This window comes from Elgaria multicarinata, chromosome 12 (assembly GCF_023053635.1).
Source record: "Elgaria multicarinata webbii isolate HBS135686 ecotype San Diego chromosome 12, rElgMul1.1.pri, whole genome shotgun sequence".
Classification (NCBI taxonomy): domain Eukaryota; kingdom Metazoa; phylum Chordata; class Lepidosauria; order Squamata; family Anguidae; genus Elgaria; species Elgaria multicarinata.
In genome coordinates this window covers 34,651,415-34,672,172 of record NC_086182.1, presented here as the reverse complement: position 1 = coordinate 34,672,172, position 20,758 = coordinate 34,651,415, and the positions used below count along the sequence as shown (strand labels likewise).

The 20,758-nt window shown below is 50.4% G+C and overlaps 1 protein-coding gene across 1 annotated transcript in view; it reads right to left on the bottom strand.

Annotated features, from left to right (window-relative positions):
• Positions 1-20,758, bottom strand: part of LOC134407268 (tubulin-specific chaperone cofactor E-like protein) — a 106,185-nt gene that overhangs the window by 15,881 nt on the left and 69,546 nt on the right. The window contains exons 16-20 of the mRNA XM_063138961.1: positions 19,732-20,324; positions 14,954-15,527; positions 10,684-11,294; positions 8,649-9,210; positions 2,915-3,114 (exon numbers count right to left, since the gene is read on the bottom strand). Coding sequence (XP_062995031.1) covers positions 2,915-3,114; positions 8,649-9,210; positions 10,684-11,294; positions 14,954-15,527; positions 19,732-20,324 — 2,540 coding nt within the window. The remainder of the gene's footprint in view (positions 1-2,914; positions 3,115-8,648; positions 9,211-10,683; positions 11,295-14,953; positions 15,528-19,731; positions 20,325-20,758) is intronic.

Sequence of the window (20,758 nt, the reverse complement as noted above, 5' to 3'; positions counted from 1 at the left end):
AAAGTTAGCCATAGGCAGTCTAATCACAGGAGGTCTAGAGGACAGCAAGGTTAACAGGGAAATGCAAGTCTGAAGACTGGTGCACAGGTGGTCTTCCAGCACCATGTGCCTGCTACGCAAGGCTTTTAAGCCTGAGCTCCCAGAGAACAGCAGCAGGCGAACTGTGCCACCTGACAAACGGTCTACTTGTGAGGAGAGTCTAAATCACTATCCCTTCACTCACAAAGAGTCCTTATTCCTCAGGCAGGCAGTCTTGAATCTCCATCGTTCAGTTTCGTTTTTTGAACTTGTGGTTCCGCCTGAATCTGTCGCACGTTATAAATATTAGTAGCCAGTTTGAAGATTCTAGTTGAAAAGTGGGATATAAATCTAATGGTAACAATAATAATAATAATAATAATAATAATAATAATAATAATATCCCTAACAAAGAACAAAGAGGGACAAGGATCAGAAAACAGGGATGGTCATAGGATCATAGAATAGCAGAGTTGGAAGAGGCCTACAAGGCCATCGCGTCCAACCCCCTGCTCAATGCAGGAATCCACCCTAAAGCGTCCCTGGCAGATGGTTGTCCAGCTGCCTCTTGAAGGCCTCAAGTGTGGGAGAGCCCACAACCTCCCTAGGTAACTGGTTCCATTGTCGTACTGCTCTAACAGTCAGGAAGTTTTTCCTGATGTCCAGCCGGAATCTGGCTTCCTTTAACTTGAGCCCGTTATTCCGTGTCCTGCACTCTGGGAGGATCGAGAAGAGATCCTGGCCCTCCTCTGTGTGACAACCTTTTAAGTATTTGAAGAGTGCTATCATGTCTCCCCTCAATCTTCTCTTCTCCAAGCTAAACATGGCAATGTCCCTGGCAAATAGGTACTGATGGAGCTATGAACACATCCCATTCACAATCTTCAACGTGACCAAGAACTGTTCTGTTCTGGAAATGTTTGCAAATCCCCGAATTTATGTTCACGCTTGAAAAATGTTTCTAATTCAAAATATGGACGTTGAAGTGCACATCCTTCCCCCCCACCCCATGCATTTCCACACTTTAGTCGGAGGTGGGGGGGCAGGGAAGTGCAGAACTGTGCACTTTTCCCACTCGAATGAGCCAAAAAGCAGGTTGAAAACCAAAGCAGGAGCAAGCAGAGACAAGCTTTGAAGTGTTTTTTGGAAAATTTCGGTGACCTTGAAAATCTCTGTTTCCGAGACATTTTACTCATTCATTCATGTAATCATTCATGAATCAGAATAAGGTGAACGCTAAAAAGTCCCATTCTAGTCCTTTTCCTTGATCAACCAACCTCCTGTGTCTCCCATTCATTTAGCATAGCTTCATGAATTCCAAGCCTGATGTCTCTTCTCTCCTGAATCTGTGATATAAACACGAAGTAAATCCCAGGGATTCAGGAGTCACACCGGGGTAAGTAACAGGGAAGGCTCTCTCTCGCCATTCATGCAAACGATGCCACAAAACGATGAAACTTTAATTTTTGCAAATCTCCCTCCCTCCCTCTCCCCACCCCAAAAGCAAGCCCAAAAAGCACAGCCTCATTACCGGGAATTTGTGTCATTCCATTGTGAGGATTAAACTGATTAATATTACATCGTGCATAAAGAACTATGCCACTAAATGCATCGCCGTTGCTCATTATTTCGGGATCAGGCTCTGAGATAACGGCGGAGAAAAACCGAAGGCTGTCGGCGATGCAAACCCGCAAAGGAGAAAAAGCCGCCTGCAGCACCCGCAAATGATCTGTGGGTGAAATTCGCCCTTTTGAAGAAGCACGACCAGGTTCCCAAGGGCATTGTGTTTACATCCTCCAAAATCAACCCATTAAGGCAACGACACCGCCGGACGCAGCAGAGGCAGACAGAGACCATTCCATCTCCAGGAGCTGGTTTCTTCTTATTTGGAAACCATTTACTATCCAGTCCCACAGGCGGCTGAGGGTAGCAAAACACCATAATTTGCGGCGTCTGCTCCCGTATTCGACAAGGGTTTTTTGTGTTGTTGTTGCCACTTGAATGAATATAGATTCTCCTTGAAGAAACCCTGTAGGATGTAACGCTTCCTACAGGACAGAAGCCATTGTCTGAGAGGGCATCAGAGATGATGTTAACACACAGAGGCGCTTGTTTCTTCTGGAAGCAACGCAAAGAGTAAGAAAGCTGCCATTGGATGATACTTCAGATTTGTTGCTGCCCGTTTAAAAAAATCATATTTATGAACACAAAGGAGCTTTTAAGTAAGAATTAAGTAAGAATTCGCAGCCCTTTCTATTTTTTTTCCAGTCCTGAGCTTTGCAGAAGATTTGTCCAAGTAACAGAAATAATTAGCTTTTCTACTCATTCCGCTCTATCTACTTTCAGTTATACCGCAACATAACCTCTAGGGGCCACTGTGGTATAGCAGAATAATTACACAAGTGGGAAAAAGTGTTTTCTTATGCTTTCGCAAATAATACCACATTTCCCCTACTCTAAAAACAACCAACAACAAACTTTGCCTCAAGTACTATTTAAAAACAGAAGCAAAACCGAAGAGTCACATTGTCATGTTCTAAAGAATTCATACACAATTCGAAGGAGGGAATAATGAGTGCAGAATAAATACCTTGGGCAGAAAAGCTCAATTTATCTTTAAACCATAGGTCAGAGACAGAACTAGGGTGAGGAAGGGAATATTCAAACCCATCAAACTTACTTCAAAGGAAGTATGTACAGGATGGGAACAATAATGTTATTTCTCATTCAGAAGTGTTTACATGTGGGACAAAGCTGCCCCCGCCCCCGCCCCCCCCCCACTCTGCAGATGCATCTGAGGCTTGGGGGCTAAATTCAGCCAAGGTTTGTTCTTTATCGCTACAAACACCGCAGTGCACGGCCCTGAAGAGCTACCATTTTGGAACAGGCATCTTACCTCATAGTATTTGCCATCAGAGTAGCAGCCGCAGTTGTGCGGCAGGATGCAGCTCTTCCCGTTGAGCACGTAGCCCTGATCACACTGGCAGCCTTCCACGCAGTAGTGGTTGCATTCACTTTTCAGGCGGATGGCGGCACAGCGGGGCTGGCAAACGCTCACGCAGCTCTCGTAGTGGCTGTTGGGAGGGCAGCTCACAGCTAGGACAAAAGAGGCAACGCTTTGTGACGTTAGGGTGACCCTATGAAGAGGAGGACGGGGCTCCTGTCTCTTTAACCGTTGCATACAAAAGGGAATTTCAGCAGGAGTCCTTTGTATATATAGGGAACCTGGTGAAATTCCCTCTTCAACACAACAGTTAAAGCTGCCCTCGTTTAAATCTGGTCACTCTAGTATAGCTCCTGCAGCTTTCACTGTTGTGATGAAGAGGGAATTTCAGCAGGTTCTCCATATGTACAAAGGACACCTGCTGAAATTCCCTTTTCAATGCAACTGTTAAAGAAACAGGAGCCCTGTCCTCCGTTTCATAGGGTCATCCTATGTAACGTGGCCACACAATCCCACCAGTGGGCCACACTTCAGTTACAGCACGGGGTGCCCTCCTGACTTGTAGAGAGTACAGACGACAAAAGGCCCAGTAGGACCCAAGGTTGGGAGATGCAATTCAATGCGCCTCTTGGTGTCCTGAATTGCCAAGAGGCGCATTGCCTCCATCGGCAGCGACGCCATCCTGGCCACTCCGTGGGAGTAGCTGGGGCCTGTCCTGCCTTGCTCAGCTCTACTGCTGCTTACAGGGACCAGGAAGGAAGGGGAGACCATTGCTGCCATCTTCTGCAGGCTCCCTGTCAGCTTCCGAGGTGCCGCAGAAGAAAAGACTGAGCGATAAGGAGTGTCTCCTCTTTTCCCTTCCAGGAGGCCCTGACGAAGAAGATCAGTATGGAGGGACCAGCCGCAACACACCATGGAGTCTTGCAATGGCACAGAGGAAGAAACCTTTGTGGCATGTCGGCAGCTGAAGGTCAAGTGATGCTACCAGGAAGCAAACATGGCCGGATACCAGGCGGGCAAGGATTCCATTGGGCCTGAGTGCGAGGCACTAAAACCGCCTTGCCCAACCTGGCGTCCTCCCATATGTGTTGGACTACAAATCCCGTCAACCTCAGGCACAGAAAAGGGAGGGGGCATGAACGGACAGTGATTTGGGGCAACGGGATTCGAGAGAGGGCCGCCAGGAGATGGTGGTGAAGCTCTTGGCGGCCCTTCGCTGACTTTTCAAAATATCCCTCCGGCAAAACCAGTGCCTTCTTATCTCCGACCAAACGGGTCTTTGTAGTGCATCAACTGAAACCCTGACCAGAGGCAAGAGCAGGGCCAAAGGAATCCACGTGCACACGGGGCGGGGGGGGGCAACGATCCCTCCTCCAGAACCCCCTTTGTGCCGCTCTGAACAGCGATCTATTTGCCTCCAGCCTAGAGGCTGTTTGAAAAAGCTCTGCTTTGCTGAGCCGTGGCAAACACCCGAAAGCTCACAGGGGCAGAAACGGAGCACCTGTGCCGTGTGCCCCCGCCCCCCCCTGCTGCTTCTCGGGCGGCTGCCACCGGGTCCTTGAATTTCAGGAGCAAGGCTGATTTAGTCCATCAATCTGTGAGTAGAAAATGATCCAAATTTAATTTTTAAATCTTATTAGTGATGAAAATGACTTTTCGATTGATTTGCCAGACGGCCGGCCTGCCGGAGGAGCTTTGCATCTTCATTTACGAAGAGAGTAATTGAACGATGCATTGTAATCCTATTGATCGCAGAGGGAACAAACGCGGGCGCCTTCCCCCGCGTGCGTCGCGTTTGCATTTGACAAACCAAGGGAAGCAGCAGCTGCCTTTGGGTTTGCAGGCTGCGTGGAAGAGCCACATGGTTTAGCACAGAGGTGCACAATCTCCAGCCCCGGGGACAAAATCAAGCCCCACCCCCTTGGGGTCCCAATCCAGCCCTCTGGGGATTTCCCGGAAGGTCCCGCCCTTTCACTCAACCACTGGCCATTTGGTGGTTTCTTGGCTTTTGTTACCGTTTTTCCCCCATTCTGAAAGGCTGGGGGTGGGGGGGTGGGGTTGTATTTTGGCCCCACCTCCTTTTGCCTTAAGCCCCGCCCACCACTGGAATGTCCCTGCCCCTGAGAGCTTCTCAAAAATGGAAGGTGGCCCATGGGATGAAAGAGTTTGTCAGCCTGGGTTTAGCGGTCCGTCCTACCTGGGTAAAGCGGGAGCACCTGACCACATTTCCAGACAGGGGAAGGGGCGCAGGACATCTGGTGCAAGGGGTCCAAAGGCTGGGGCCATTGTGGCAGGATGCTGAAACTGCTTGACCTCCCTTGTCGTCAGGCAGAGCTGTGCATCTCTCATTACCATCCATCTTTGCTTGCCCCAAACTTGCAATGCATCTCTGCCTCCCCCTGCCTTAAGCCCCACTTTGCCATGGGACGGGGAAGGCAGAGGCGGCAGCATAGGGACATAGGAAGCTGCCTTATACTGAGGGAGACCATTGGTTCATGCAGCCCAGTGCTGGTGACACTGACTGGCAGCAACGGCTCTCCAAGGTTTCAGGCGGATGCTTTGCCGAGTCTACCTGCAGATGCCGGGGATTGAACCTGGGGCCTTCTGCATGCAGGGCATGGGCTCTAGGGCTGAGCCACGGCCGCTCTTGAGCTGTGGGTGCTCCCAGAAACCAAGGATTTTTCCGGCCGGATGTTTGTAGCATTGGCTTGGAACACCTACAAAGCTCATCACCTTTTGGGCCTTGTGCATCCCTAATGGTTACAGCATTTCTTATTTAGTTCAGGGGTGAGAACCTGAGGGACCAAATGTCGGATCCCCCAGAAGGCCGTGCCCAGTTCCCCAGGCTCCCTCCCCTCCCCTCCCCCTACTTCCAGCCATTTGGGGTTCCCCAGTTTCTGTACAGCTTTCTCCCCACCCGAAAAGGCTGAAACGCCGTTCCTAAGGGCTTAGTTGCCGGCAAGAAGAGCTCGCAGCTAAAATACGACGGTGCTTTGTGGTGTTTCGGCTCTGTCCCACCCATGGAATACGGACCCTGAGGATCTCTCTGAAATGGCATTCAGCCTTGGGCTGAAGGAGATTCGGCAGCCCCGGTTTAGGTAATGCTTCAGAGCCAAGCATTTTCCCGGGGCTGCACTTCTGGCCCCTGAAGGCCACAGCAAGCGTGAGGACCTGCATGGCAGGCCCTTGGCCCATCTACTTCAGAGCTGGCTACTCCAACTGCCAAAGGACTCTTCCAAGTCTCAGGCGGCGTCTCTTCCTGCTCCTTCCACTTGGCTCCAGCCTTTCTATCTGACATCCTTCAACTGGAGGTTGAATCTGGGACTTTCTGCATCCAAAGCTTACACTCCGCTCCCGTTATGGGGCCTTTGCCATGAAGACCCAGCTGTCGCTATTCTGTGGGCCAAAATCCGGCCCTCACGCCACTCCCGGCGGTGCGAGGATATGTATCGGTTTCAACCTTTACAGCAACCGGGCCAAGGGCATCCCTGCCAGGAACTATCACGGCAGGTTTGCGGTGACAGACCCGAGGAATTGCCGAAGTCAGGCCAAGCTTTTGTACGGAGTGCTTAAATATCTGTCAGATTTTGGGAGCAACCCATAATTCATCCTCTCGCAGCTCCGTTCCCTTTATGAAACAGGTGACATGAGAGATAATCTTCCTTGACTCCCGTACACATCTCTTTCATGTTGAGGTATTCGTTGAGCTATTCTTCTCCGCTGTCTCCTCTTATCTGTGTCATTTTTATCCAATACTTTCCGTTTTGTCATTAGGTGCTCCAATCTGAGTCTCTCTGTTTCTCTCTCTCCCTCTCTCTCTCTTGGAATCCTTGGTGCAGAGAAGTGCCCCCCCCCTCTCTCTCTCTCGCCTCCCCCTCTCGCTTTCTGCCCCCAACACCTTGTGTGTCTTCTCCTTCCTGAGTAGCTCAGCATCACATAGCTGTTCTCCATCTTTGATACTAGCTGCGCTCTTCTTCCGCTTCCCTCAGAGGCTCGTGCGACGTACAAAGGCAAAATGACAGCATGATCTCATTCGAAGGGCGTCCATTCAAGGATGCAGACGCAACAGGCGGAATGAATGCCAGAGGCCGAGCAGGAACAGGCCTCCGACGCCTCCCTAAGCACTTAATTAAGCTGAACCCGCCGTTGCAGACTGGACCACACAATGACCGAGAACTGGGATGAAGGACAATTGCCCCCTGGCTAGCCATCCCAATGGATTCTGGAGAGGGGACAGTCAACCGGCCACTGGACAGCCTCTGCAGAGCCAACGCCCAAGGCAAAAGGCCCATCATCCCTAGGAGTGAGCCAGCTGTGTACGCTTAAACTTAGGGGTGCATGGATTTTGTTAAATCTGTTCCTTCTGAGTTTCATGGATCACCAGGTGTCTTTCATTCTGTCCTCTTCTCATTGACAGAACTGTGTTTTTGTTTTTCAAAGCAGAATTTCGTTCCACTTTGTGCACTTGTGCAAATGCATTAATCCGCATTAATTAACACTGATTATTGAATTAGCACAAGTACAAATAAGCACAAATCCTCCCAAAAAGTGAGAAAAAAATGGTCTGCAAGGCCACAACACTCACATGACTTGGATAAAGCTGGTCTGCTGTGGCTCCACAGGTCAGATTCATAGAAATCCAAACTCACGTGAATCTGCTGCAGATTTCTATGACATCCTTGTTTAAACTAAGAATCCTCAATAGAGCTTGAGGCTTGCAGCAGCCCTGAAATCTAGGACCCAAACGATGCAAGGTGGGGAATTCAACTCATGCCTGGGCTACCGGGTTCTGGCCACGGGAAGGGAAGTGGGGAACTACAGGAGACCAGTTAGACCAGCAAGGACACTTCCTACCAACAAGGGCTAGCAGCAAGCCATCTGACAAAGAACTAGATCTAACACCACACCATTAGTTATTTCTGATGGTGCTTTTAAAAGAGGCAAATTAGTACTAGATGGGGCCTTGAGACCTGAGATCCAGACACTTTCCTACTGGCAACTGGGCCAGGTCAACGAAGTCAGGTTGCTTTCAGGCATTTGTAGGAATATGGGACCCTGCCTTAAACCAAGTCTGACTATTTGTACATCTAGCCCCGTTATTGCTTATCTTAGGGGTGTAGAACCTCAGGCCCCTGAGCCAAAGCCGGCCTGCCAGGACCCCCAATCTGGTCTGCTGTGTCACCTTCCCTGGCCCGATCCCTTTCACCCGAATGTCAACTGTTCAGGGTTTCCTGGCTTTTGTGTCTGGTTCCCCCCTACCCGTTCTGAAAGGCTGAAATCCCTGCCTAAGGCTTAGTTGCTGTCAGCAAGAGATCTAAGCTAAAACATGCAGGCATCTCTGGCATTTGGGGGCCTGCTCCTCTTGCCTTTGGGTCCTTCCACCAACGGACTGAAAGACGGCCAACACCCCTGGGCTACTCTGATGGGGGGAGTGGCTCTGGAACGGCCTCAGGCCGAGATGGTCCCTGACGCCACCTGCTACCCAATCCTTTCCACTGTAGGTTCAGGGCTTGAACCTGGGACCTACTCCATGCAAACCATATGTTCCACCGCTGAGTTATGCCCCTTCCCCACATTTACATTGAACCTGTTAAAATTAAGTGGCGCTTCTGGCCGGGGACCAAGGGAATGCTTTCATGCACAATGATGGAAAAGTAAGTAAATAAATAAAAGAGGCTCCGCTCACAGCACAAGGTGAAGTTCCTCCAGCCCGTGACGGCAATCCCCTGGGTTTGGCAGGTGCTGGCATAATTCTGCAGCCAGCTGCAAGCTGTCTGCACAGCTCCCCCGTCGATGCAGGTGTCGAACAAGCAGTTCTTGTAGAAGAAGGTGGGGTTGACCTTACTGTGGCACCTGGAGAAGACGCCGCTCTTGCTGGGGATCAAACTGCAGAGCTGCTGGGGCTTCCAAAAGCCTTCCACCTTACGGCAGGCCGGGCACCGGTCGCCGCAGCCCACCTGACAAAAGGGGTCCCTCTTGGCCCAGCTGTGGCCAAACTCATTGATGCTGGAGACTACAGCGCCCCCCGAAGTCTGGAGGTCATCGTCGGGGTTGCCGTTATATCTCCCGCAGAGGCCGTGGGTGTTGTTCTGGAGGCTCCGCGGGACGGTGACGGAGAGGAAGGTCTTCCAGTCATACACCACCTTCAGCCCGAAGTCAGTCTCTACGACAATGTGGAAACCAAAGGCAAAGATGTTCACTTTCCCTTGACCCAACTTTAAGGGCAGGTAAAGGCGCTCGTTGTTAATCTGCAAAGAGAGGCAAGGAAGTTGGTTGGAGGAGGCGACGGTGGCTTTGGGTGGTGAAGGGCCAAAGAAGGACGCGCTGACATGGGAAGCCCAGGTCCAAAGCCACACTCGAGCTGGGGCTTTGGGCACGTCCACATTTCTCTGCCTGACTTGCTGATGCGATTCTTGTCTGGCTAAGACTCTGCCCTGAGCCCTATGGAGGACTTACCAATGCATTGAGCAGGGCGTCGGACTCGATGGCCTTATGGGCCCCTTCCAACTCTACTATTCTATGATTCTATGACACATTGATCTACAATGGAGGGGAAAACCTGGGGGGGGCCCTCCAGATTTTGTTGGATTCCTACTCCCATCAGCCCCAACCAGCATGGACAATGGTAAGGGATGATGGGGCTTGCAGTTCCATCAACATCTGGAAGCTCCCAAGTTCCCCATTCCTGATCCAGGAGGAGAGAAATGTCAGCTTGATTTAGACTAGCAAAACACAACAGCCAGAATCCAGGTCAAACTCAGGTGTACCAAAACCTTTATGTGTGGCGCATGCCCACGTCAAGCCATCCAGGCCATGGGCCAAAGGCGGTAGCTGTGGCGGCCTGGCATTTAAGGGCTGCGCAACTCTTACGGTGCGTGTATGGAATATGAGGTCGGCCTCTAACCACCTTTGCTTTCCAACTCCTGACAGGTCATGTGTTCGCGTAGAGAGGGGTGGACTAGAAGCAGCATCTCATGTGAGACTGGAAGAGATGGTTCTGACCTTTGCCCAGTAAGAAGTCGCGCTGAGGAAAGGCAGGCAGCCTCAGCCCCTTAAATCCCGCTGTCCGCATCCCAACACCTAGGAGCCATCCCCTGCCTGTGGAGCGTGTCCTCTTACACCAGGGCTGCGAAACCTGTGCCCCACAGGCCCTGGGCCACGCCTGACGTGGCCTGCAAAGCCAGGAGGGCCTTATCTCACAGCCCATCCGGTCCCCCTGCCAGCTTCTTCCCCTGGCCTGCACCCTTCTCTCCCAGAAGGGAAACGCTCTTATCTCCAACCACCGGCTTACAGCAAGTGCTTCTCTTCCTAGTTGGCTTTTTCAATTTAATAATAATAATAATAATAATAATAATAATAATAATAATAATAATACACAACAACAAGGGGGGAAAGAAAAGGAAAAGATGTGGAGGAAAGGATGTAACACTTCCATTTCAAATATATAAGTTAACACAGTTTCTATTGGGTTATTATCTGTATTTTTATACCGTAGTTTGATATCGTATTTTAGCGTCTTGTATTTTCTGGTTTTAATTGTTCTGAACTGCTCAGAGAACTTCAGCTATTTGGCAGTATAAAAATGTACTAAATAAATACAGAATCAAATAAATGTCAGTAGACCATATATCTAAAAATAGGTCCGTCCGAAATGGATGGCTATGGGGACGGTCATGATGAACGCCTGCATTTCCAGATGGGACGCCCGCACCTCTGCTTACCAGCACTGTGTGTTTGTAGGCTCGGTGGATGACAATGTTGTAATTGAAGACTTCCACCTCCACCTGCTTCACCCACAAGGCCAGGGAAGGGTCCCGGTCCTCGTTCTTGGCAGTGACCGTGAACTCGGGGAAGGTGTCCGACCTCTCGGCCCTCTGCCGGCCGACGGTCGTGCAAAGGACCACGGGGCAGCTGCTCTGGAAATCGAAAGCAAACCCGTCGAAGGTCAAGTAGTGGCCGTAGCCGGAGATGATGCAAGAGGCATCGGTGCGGGCCTGGCAGTAGTACAGGCCGCTCTCTTCCAGGCAGTACTCGTCCTCCTTGCAGGGGATGTTTTCGCAGTGGACGCTGTTGTCCGAGCCGTTGCAGTAGCAGAAGTACTGGCAGTCGATATCCATCCAGAAGGACTGGTTGGTGAAGAGCTGGTGGCCCTCAAAGCTGCAGCCGCATTCGCTCCGGGGAATGCACCGGGGGCCCTGGAAGGCGAAGCCGTCGTCGCACTGGCAGCCCTCCGCGCAGCGGTCCAGGCACACGGGCCCCGCCCCCAGGCTCTCGCAGGACTCAGAGCAGGTCATGCACTCCTCAAAGTGGCTGTTCTCGGGGCACGTCAGAGCTGAAGCAAAAGGAGGGAGAACGCCCAGTCAGCAGCAGCAGCAGCCCGCCGGCTGGGTTCTCCTCCCACTGAGCCGCAACCCTGTGGCGGAGCTCAGTGTGGAAAAGCCATGTTGGATTGGGGAGGGGGCAGGAGTTCAAATCCTGAATTGCCCTCCCAGCTTCCATGCCTTCATCTAGATCGGGTGGTGAATGTCAGCTGTGTGTGTGTGTGTGGCAAATCTGGTTCACCTAGGACCCAAATCCTGCTTTCTGAGGTGCCCTAGATCAGTGGTTCCCAAACTTTTTCAGGTAACCACCCCTTGGTTCCACAAACTCATGCCCAGTGCCCCCTACCCTACCCTATAAAAATCATTATTCAGAATAGCGGTTTTCAACGACCCACTAAGGAAGATAATAACAATAAAATTTAAAACAGTAACAATTAATTGAATATTTATTCAAAATCTGAAGCACCCACTGCAGGCTTGCCAAGGGAGGAAGGGAAAAGAGAGTGAATGCCTCTGTTTTGCAGCCGGCGTGGCAGGGCACACCAAGCATGGTATGTCTCTTCATTAGTGTTTTGGTGCTTTTGAAACATTTCAATTCACCGTTAAAAGGACTCTTCTTAAATGCTATTAATACATGTGTGGATTCTTCCCCATATATATGGTTTGGGACCAAACTATCTTCTCCCATAAAAATGTCCCTGGGTTTTAAGACCTTCTGGACAGGCGCTTCTCAGAAAAGACCACCTGGAGCGCCCCCCTGCCGCCCCTTTGCCTTTTAGCGTTCCCTTGCCTCTTAGCGGCCCCTGCCACCCCCTTGCCTCTTAGCGCCCCCTATGCAATCCCACCACCCCCAAGGGGGCAGTACCGCCCACTTTGGGAACCATTGCCCTAGATGGCCACAGCCACTTCTCCTGTCCTCAACTCCTTCCCCCACCCCAATCACCAGTTTTGTGACTTTTGTGCCATTTCCCTTCCATTCTGAAGCGTTGAAATGAGGCTTTACTTAGGAGCTTTACACTGAAATATGCTAGCATTTTTATAGGCTTCACCCTGTTTGGCTTTGGCCACACCAACCGCTGGGATCTGGGTCCAACGGCTTCTCTGGAACGGAACCAGGCCCTCAGGCAGAACACAAGCACAGCACAACATGCAGCAACATTTTGTTGCAGTCTCAACAGGCGATGGACTAGACATGGATGACAGCGGTGGGAAAGCCCAGGCCCTGTGCAACTTCTGAGGAAGGCACAGAAGTTGCTAATGGGCCAGGTGACTTTTTGCTGTCTGCACTGCGGTGGCAGAGTGAGGCCTTCGGATATGCTGAGAAGAAGAATCCTTTGACCAGAGGCTGAGGAACATCTGTAGCCTGGCGTCTAATGAAACCTTAACACCCCTGGAGAAGGTGGAAGGACAATGGAAGGATTATGGGGGGACATTTTCCCCTCGGAAGATGTCGGGTGGAGGTGGAAATGTTCCTCTCTCGATCCAACTCCAAAATGATATCAAGACCTGGTCCCATCTCTGATTCTATCCTCCCTCTATTTCTATTAACTTGGCGAAGACCTTTGTGCTTCTGCAAAATGGAGCTTCTGTGTTTTCCTTTACGTTATGATACTCATATCACTGGCAGCTTGAATATTACCATAGCTAAACAAAGGAACACAAAACACGCATGGACGCGCGTGCGCACACGCACATACACGCACACAAACACACACCTCTCATTCAAATTAGTCTCCATTGTTAAAGCTTAAAGTCAGGGTTTCTTCTAAAATTCAAGAACACTGCACAATAAAACTCCCGACATCTCCTGAAATGCAGTCTATGAAATTACTTAATTAGGAAAGTGCATCTGGAGGCAAAATAAAAAAACAACACCCAAACCCAGCTGCTAGGAAAAGAAATAACCCCCAGGCACAAAGGGAATGCTTCTATAAACTCCCATTTAATCTAGATTCCATACAGTTTAATGAAATGCTCTTCATTATGATGGGGGTGGGGGTGGGGTGGGTGTCTTGCAGGGAGGGGGGCTGTATAATATGTGGCAGCCTGAGCCTTGGAAGCAGAACACAGGTGGGCCAATTCACCTCCCCCCAGAACCCACCAATTGTTGGGGGGGGCACACAGGCTTTCCTGCCTCTGGCAAAATTGCTGTTGAAATTGCCACTGCACCACTAAAATTGCCACTGAAATTTGGTGCTGCACCAGCAAAAGAAAAGCCGTGTACAGAGAAGCACACACTTCGTTTCAAAGCCACTCCTGGGCAGCTTCTACCTGAAAGAGCAGGTCAAAGGAACAGCCTCTGCATCACTGCATACACAATGCAACCTTTTCGACACTCTTTCCGCAGCATTCCCTATTGTCGTTGTCCGTACACACACACACACACACACCCCACGGAAAGCTACTCCTGAAAATCAGAAGGTAGGATCCAGTGCCAGTCTTATGTGGAATAGACCTACTGAAATGAATGAGACTTAAGTTAGACAAGACTTACTTGTCCCATTCATTTCAAAAGGTCTTTTCTCCCTAAGACTAACATTGGATACTACCCAGAGGAGACTCCGGAGCATTCAATTTGGGAATGTCCCCATGAATACACAGAAGCCCTTTAGGCTGTTTGGATCCTGGCCCAAACCTTACATAAGGAAACGGTCGTGTAAGGCTGACTCAAGCCGTCCTGGTGGCCCTCTCAGTATGTCCGATCTGGCTAGAAAATGTCTGGGGGACCTTAACTAATCAAACCTAACCACAATTGGAGGATGAACCCTAACTCTAATGTACCACTGAGTCGTGGCACCAGACACTGAAAGTCCGTGTGCAAGCCGGCCTGGTTTCCTATGTCTGGCCCTGCTAGGCTTGTTCGCGGCCCCAGTTCCAGCAAGGGGAGCCGCCCCTCCTCAGCCCTAACCTGAGCATTAACTAAAACCCTTTGTGCCACCCCAGCCACTCAGAATCAGTAAGGAAGCTGTTCTGGTGGCCCAGTCAGTCTGTCTGGCCCAGCTAGGCTCTACAAAGGCCGTCTTCACCAGCTACTAAAAATCAGTGTGCAAGCTATCCAAGTGGCCCCCTCACTCTGTCTAGCTCTGCTGAGCTCTTCCATGGCCCCAATTCCTGCCTGGGGAGTCCTGCCTCCTCAACCCTAACCCTAACCTGAGGATTAATCCAAACCCTAATTTAAAACTGAGAGTTCCCTCCAGTTACTAAAAGCCAGGGTGCAAGCTGTCCTGGTGTCCCACTCGGCTGGTCTGGCCTGGCTAGGATCTTCTGTGCTGCTAGTGAGGAGTAGGAGTAGGAAAGGGACAGAGGTGGCCAATTGGGGCATTCCAGGGAGTGGGTGGGGCATGCCACATGCAAATTTCAGAGGGGGGGTGTTCACTATGCATGAGCCCCATTTGCATTATGAGCGTGGTGAGGGGACTGAGGGGCAAGAAAGTGGGAAAGGAACAGACCATCTCACACCCATCTCATACCCATAGCTTTACACTACTGAAACAAATAATCTATGTGGGCTAGTAATTGCATGCTTTTAAAAAGTAGGTCTAAAATCTTAAGGTCCTTGTGGCCCAAGAAGCATGCAATGATGAGCAATGCTCAAGCGCATTTACTTGCTGTAGTAAGACAAGGCTAAGAGGGATTTCTGTCCCTCCGACTCCCTCAGCCCTCAACTTACGGCAAAAGTTGAAGCTCCTCCACTGGCCGATCTCCACTTCCGCGTTCTTACAGGCGCCGGCGTAGCGTGCCACCGAGTCACAGAGCTCCGACTGGTTTCCTCCGCTCTGGCACAAGCGGAACAGGCAGGTCCGGTAGTAGGCCGACACATTCACCACCGAGTGGCACTCCAGGAAGGAGCTGTTGGTGGGGTCATTGATGATGCCGCACTTTGAGCGGCTCCGGTAGTCCTTCAGGAGCTCCGAATCGTTGTTGCAGGCCTTGAGCAGGTTGCCACACTCCCCGTTACAAATCTCATTGAAGGTTGTCCAGCTGTCCAGGAAAACCACCAGGCTGTCCGTGCATTTCCCGTTCGGGAAGCAGAATTCGTCACTGCTGTTTCCGTTGAAATAGCCGCAGAGGCCCCCGGTACAGTTGAAGTAGACCGTGGAAAGGCGGACCTCCAACATGCCGGAGTCAGAGTATTGGATATGTATCAGCCCTTCTGACTCAAACACTGTCCCATTTTTACTCCGGTAGATTTCCAGTTGGCCAGAAGGGTGGAAATATGGCAGTTCTGCTTCATACCCATTTACCTGCAAACGAAAGGAAACGAATGAATGAGTGAATGAAGAGGAAAGTTGATGAGATTAGCCATGGAGGCTTGCGATGTTTCCCCTTCTTCCTTTGGCTAACAAGGGTTAAGCAGAACTGAATAACGGAGGGCAGGCAAGGAAGAAACATGTCAGAATCATAGAATCATAGAATAGCAGAGTTGGAAGGGGCCTACAAGGCCATCGAGTCCAACCCCCTGCTCAATGCAGGAATCCACCCTAAAGCATCCCTGACAGATGGTTGTCCAGCTGCCTCTTGAAGGCCTCTAGTGTGGGAGAGCCCACGACCTCCTTAGGTAACTGGTTCCATTGTCGTACTGCTCTAACAGTCAGGAAGTTTTTCCTGATGTCCAGCTGGAATCTGGCTTCCTGTAACTTCAGCCCATGATTCCGTGTCCTGCACGGATCAAGAAGAGATCCTGGCCCTCCTCTGTATGACAACCTTTTAAGTATTTGAAGAGTGCTATCATGTCTCCCCTCAAACTTCTCTTCTCCAGGCTAAACATGCCCAGTTCTTTCCGTCTCTCTTCATAGGGCTTTGTTTCCAGACCCCTGATGATCCTGGTCACCCTCCTCTGAACCCCCTCCAGCTTGTCTGCGTCCTTCTTGAAGTGTGGAGCCCAGAACTGGATGCAATACTCTAGATGAGGCCTAACCAGGGCTGAATAGAGAGGAACCAGGACCTCACGTGATTTGGAAGCTGTACTTCTATTAATGCAGCCCAAAATAGCACTTGCCTTTCTTGCAGCCATGTCGCACTGTTGGCTCATATTCAGCTTATGATCTACAATTCCAAGATCCTTCTCGTTCGTAGTATTGCTGAGCCAAGTATCCCCCAAAGTCTATTCAATGGAATGCCACAAGTACTCCTGGCTCCAAAGTGTGCATGTGGGCAAGACTTCGATTTTCTGAGGGAAGCCCTCTTTTCTCGAATAGCTTCCATGACACTGCGTGTTAACCAGGCCACTGAGCTCTTGGACTCGTTGCTACCTTTCCCATCCAGTGGTATACATTTTAGCTGACCTTCTGTTATTGCGGTTTTGTGTATCCACACATTTTGAAGGGGTTTAACCCACTTGGCTCCCCCCCCCCGCCCTTCAACTTCTTTCACTACGTCCTTCATTTTAGAGAAGTTTCCTCTTTTGAAGTCAAATCTCACAGTGTTGGACTTCCTGAGCAGTTTCCCATGTAAATATATATATTGAATGAAGAGAGACTGAAAGAACAGTGCATGTTTAGCCTGGAGAAGAGAAGATGGAGGGGAGACATGAGAGCACTCTTCAAAGAATTAAAAGGTTGTCACACAGAGGAGGGCCAGGATCTCTTCTTGATCCTCCCAGAGTGCAGGACACGGAATAACGGGCTCAAGTTAAAGGAAGCCAGATTCCGGCTGGACATCAGGAAAAACTTCCTGACTGTTAGAGCAGTACAACAATGGAACCAGTTACCTAGGGAGATTGTGGGCTCTCCCATACTGGAGGCCTTCAAGAGGCAGCTGGACAACCATCTGTCAGGGATGCTTTAGGGTGGATTCCTGCATTGAGCAGGGGGTTGGACTCGATGGCCTTGTAGGCCCCTTCCAACTCTGCTATTCTATGATTCTATGAATCATATAGCACTGTGGTCACAGTTACCAATTGGTTCACCAACAATTGCATCTCATACTAGGTCCTGGGTGATGCCACTTAAGATGAAATCCAGGGTTACCTCCTCTCTGGTTAGTTCCGTGACCAGCTGTTTAGGGCACAGTCAAGAAATTTAACCTCTTTGTCATGACTGGAATATGCATTTATCCAGTCAATGTGGAGGTAACTGAAGTCACCCATTATTAGAACACGTCTCCCTTTGGAAGCCTCCCTGATTTCATTTTCCATCTCAAGGTCACCCTGAACATTCTGGTCTGGGGATGATAGCACGTTCCTAGCACTAAATTAGTTTTGGAGTCTGGTATTGTCACCCGTAATGTTTCTCTGGAAGAGTCTACTGCTTTTAGGTGTTCTAGTCTGCTCAACACTATTGACCTCTTTGATGTACAGTGCAATAGCTCTCCCAGCGAGCCCACGCCTGTCCTTCTGTGGAGTTTATATCCAGAGATATATCTAAAAGTATGCAGTTTTCGAACCCCATCTCAAGCTCAAGATGGTCTGAGCACTTTTCAAAAAAAGTTCTCCCTTTCTTGTTCGGAGCAAATTCTGCTGAATTGCAAACAGAAATGAAATTCACATGCATCCCTACAAAAGAGATGACTATGCAGCATTATGGTAAACAACGTCTTAAAAACAACAACAAATGATGACACCCCAGTTATTTCAAAAGAAGATCATCGAGAATTCCGAATTAACAATGAACAAGGACTAAACTAGACATGACGTTAATTGCACGAATGCAATTAATACAGATGTTTTCTTGTTATGCAAGTAGCTCCAGTAACCCTGGGGAAGCCAGAGGTGACTCAGGACAGGAGGTGGTGAGGAGGGGGAGCTTAACTTCCAGGCTGGGCAAAAGAACAGGCCACCCCAAACTCTTCCCCATCCCTCTGCCTTCAGGCCGTTCATCCTTTCCTACAGCTGCTATTTACATAACAAAAGCATCTGCTTTAATCACTTCCATGCAAATGACATCTAGTTTAGCTCTAAAAACAAGCACAGTTGGGGGCTGGAATCAAAGCTCCCATCTGCAAACAATGTTGTAGGAGAGGTTTCCCCTCTGTCAAATGATCCGGATTTTGGTTTTAAAAACCAAACAAACAAAGCTCCTGTCTTTCAGAGGCATGTGGCTATTTCAACTTGCCAGCAACACAGAATCAAACTGAGGTTGTTGGATCACTCAGCTGCCTCCCCCACTGGTACCAGCTGGCCTGTTTCTGGCGCCGACTCCTCTATTTCAGAGTCTGAGTCTGATTGATCACCTGAAACACCTTCTTCCAACCCAGGGAGAGCAGGGCTAGACATTATGGATGCTTTAGGGTGGATTCCTGCATTGAGCAGGGGGTTGGACTCGATGGCCTTGTAGGCCCCTTCCAACTCTACTATTCTATGATTCTATGACTCTTTCTGGGTCTTCTATCATTGGTATTACCAGATGAAATATTTATCTGGGTGAGAGGAGCAGCAGCTAATGAGACGGTCTGCCTTGCCGGTCACAGCTGACCCTCGTCTCAGCAGGATTAAGGAAAGAACCAAGACGTACTTTCGTCAAGCGCTTATGACTTAAAGATGCTCAGGAAGCAGAAGAAAGACACGTTCGAGAAAAATGTACTTCTCCTCACTGGTAAGCACCATTTGCCGGTGGAGACCCCTGTTTGAACCTGGTGAATGTGGTGTAGTTTACATTCACAGATTTGAGGTATGCAGTGAACATTGTTTTCGGTTCCACCAGAACAAAAGAAGAGCCCTGCTAGATGAGACCAAAGGGTCCATCCAGTCCGGCGTCTTGTTTGCTACCATAGCCAGGCAGACGCTTCCAAGACGCTGCCCATGCAGGGCGTGGAAGGCAACGGCCTTCCTCCTCTCTTACCGCCCCACAAGCGGCATTCAAAAGCATGACTGTCTTTGAAGACGGAGGTTCTACTTAGTCATTATTTAAGTCTATAATTGTCTGATTGTTTTATCAATATCTACGCCCCCTTTCAATATAAAGATCCTCACGGTGGCTCATGACAATAAATATTATATTATCGTTCCATTTTGATGGAGAAAGAGTTCTATGTAACTCAAAATCTCACTTGTTCATATACGTGGGGTTGGGAACCTCAGGCCTAGGGGTGGAACCTGGATCTCCAGGAGTCCCCAAATGCATCCCCCCCCCCCACCCTCCCCAGCCACTGTTCATTGGGTGGGTTGCCGGCTTTTGTGCACTTTCTCTCCATTCTAAAAGCTTGAAATGCACCTCCTAAGCCTTACTGGCAGGAAAAGCTTCAACCTAAAACAGGCAGGCATTTGGGGGAGTTTGGTCCCACCCCTTCTGTCTTTGCCCCACCCCCAAATGTGGCTCCTGAGAGCTTCTATAAAACAGAATGCAGCCCTCAAGAGATGTTGCAGCCCTCATAGACACCAACAAACCCGGCCCAATGAAATATATCGCCGGCTCTCTTTCCCCCCCTCTCCTTTTCCGTCCTTTTTTCTTTTCTTGCCACTGGTGGCTCTTGTTGGCCCTTAACCCCGTGTCCTGCTGGAATCCTCCCTACCTTGATTTCGGAGTTGTCGATGCCTCCGATCTTGACCTCCTGGCTGGCAACCTGGATCCTCAGGGTCCGAAGCCAGTCGGGACTCGATTCCGGCTTCTTTTTGCTGATGTCCACTTCCAGGTAGTTGGGTCTGTCTGGGCAGGTTTTGACCAGCGTGTAGGAGTTGTCCAGGGGGTAAGCGAAGGTGGCGCCGTCGAACGTCTGCAGCACTCGGTCCTGGGACAGCAAGCACAACGTCTCCCGCTTGGGGTAGCAGCCTTGGTAGCCGTTCTCCACGGCACAGACCTCCCCTTCCTGGCAGGTGGCGTTAAAGCAGCTGACCTCGCCTCCGTCTTGGCACCAGCATTGCACCGCGCAGTCCACAGAGGCCCAAAACGCTTCCCCGACGGCGTGGTACTGTCCGTCCACGTCACAGCCGCACTGGTGGACTGGGACGCAGCGGTCCGTGCTGAGGACGTAGCCCTCGTTACACTCGCAGCCCTCGGTGCAAGGGGAGGTACAGGCGGCAGGGGCCGTGAGGTCGGAGCAGGTGGCTGAGCAGCTGCTGGTGCACACGGAGTAGTGGCTGAACTCCGGACACTGCACCACGGTAGCTGGCAGGAACAGACAAGGAGAGATTTATTGAGCAGCATCCGGGTGCTCGGGGCTTTATAAAGGGCGGACGGACCCGGTTTTGCAAGGCTGGAATTGGTTGGATACAGCAAAGCCTTCAAGCAAATGTACACAGCCGCTAGAGTTGGATGCATTGTGCCTGCCTCACCTGAGTAAAGGTACCTGCTGGTATCCCTAAGCATGGCCCCTGCCAGGGCGCACCCCTACGGCGCTCTTAAGTAGGGCCTGTCCACCCCACTCCCCTGAGGGGAGAGAGCAGACACAGAACAATGCCCTTCAGCCCAAACTTTGATACAGTGGAGCCTCGAAGCAAACCTATGTAGTCGTCAGAGACAGGGCCGGTGCCAGACTATTTTGTGCCCTAGGCAGGTGAGCTGCTTTCACCCACCCACCCCACCCCAGCGTACCTAGGTGC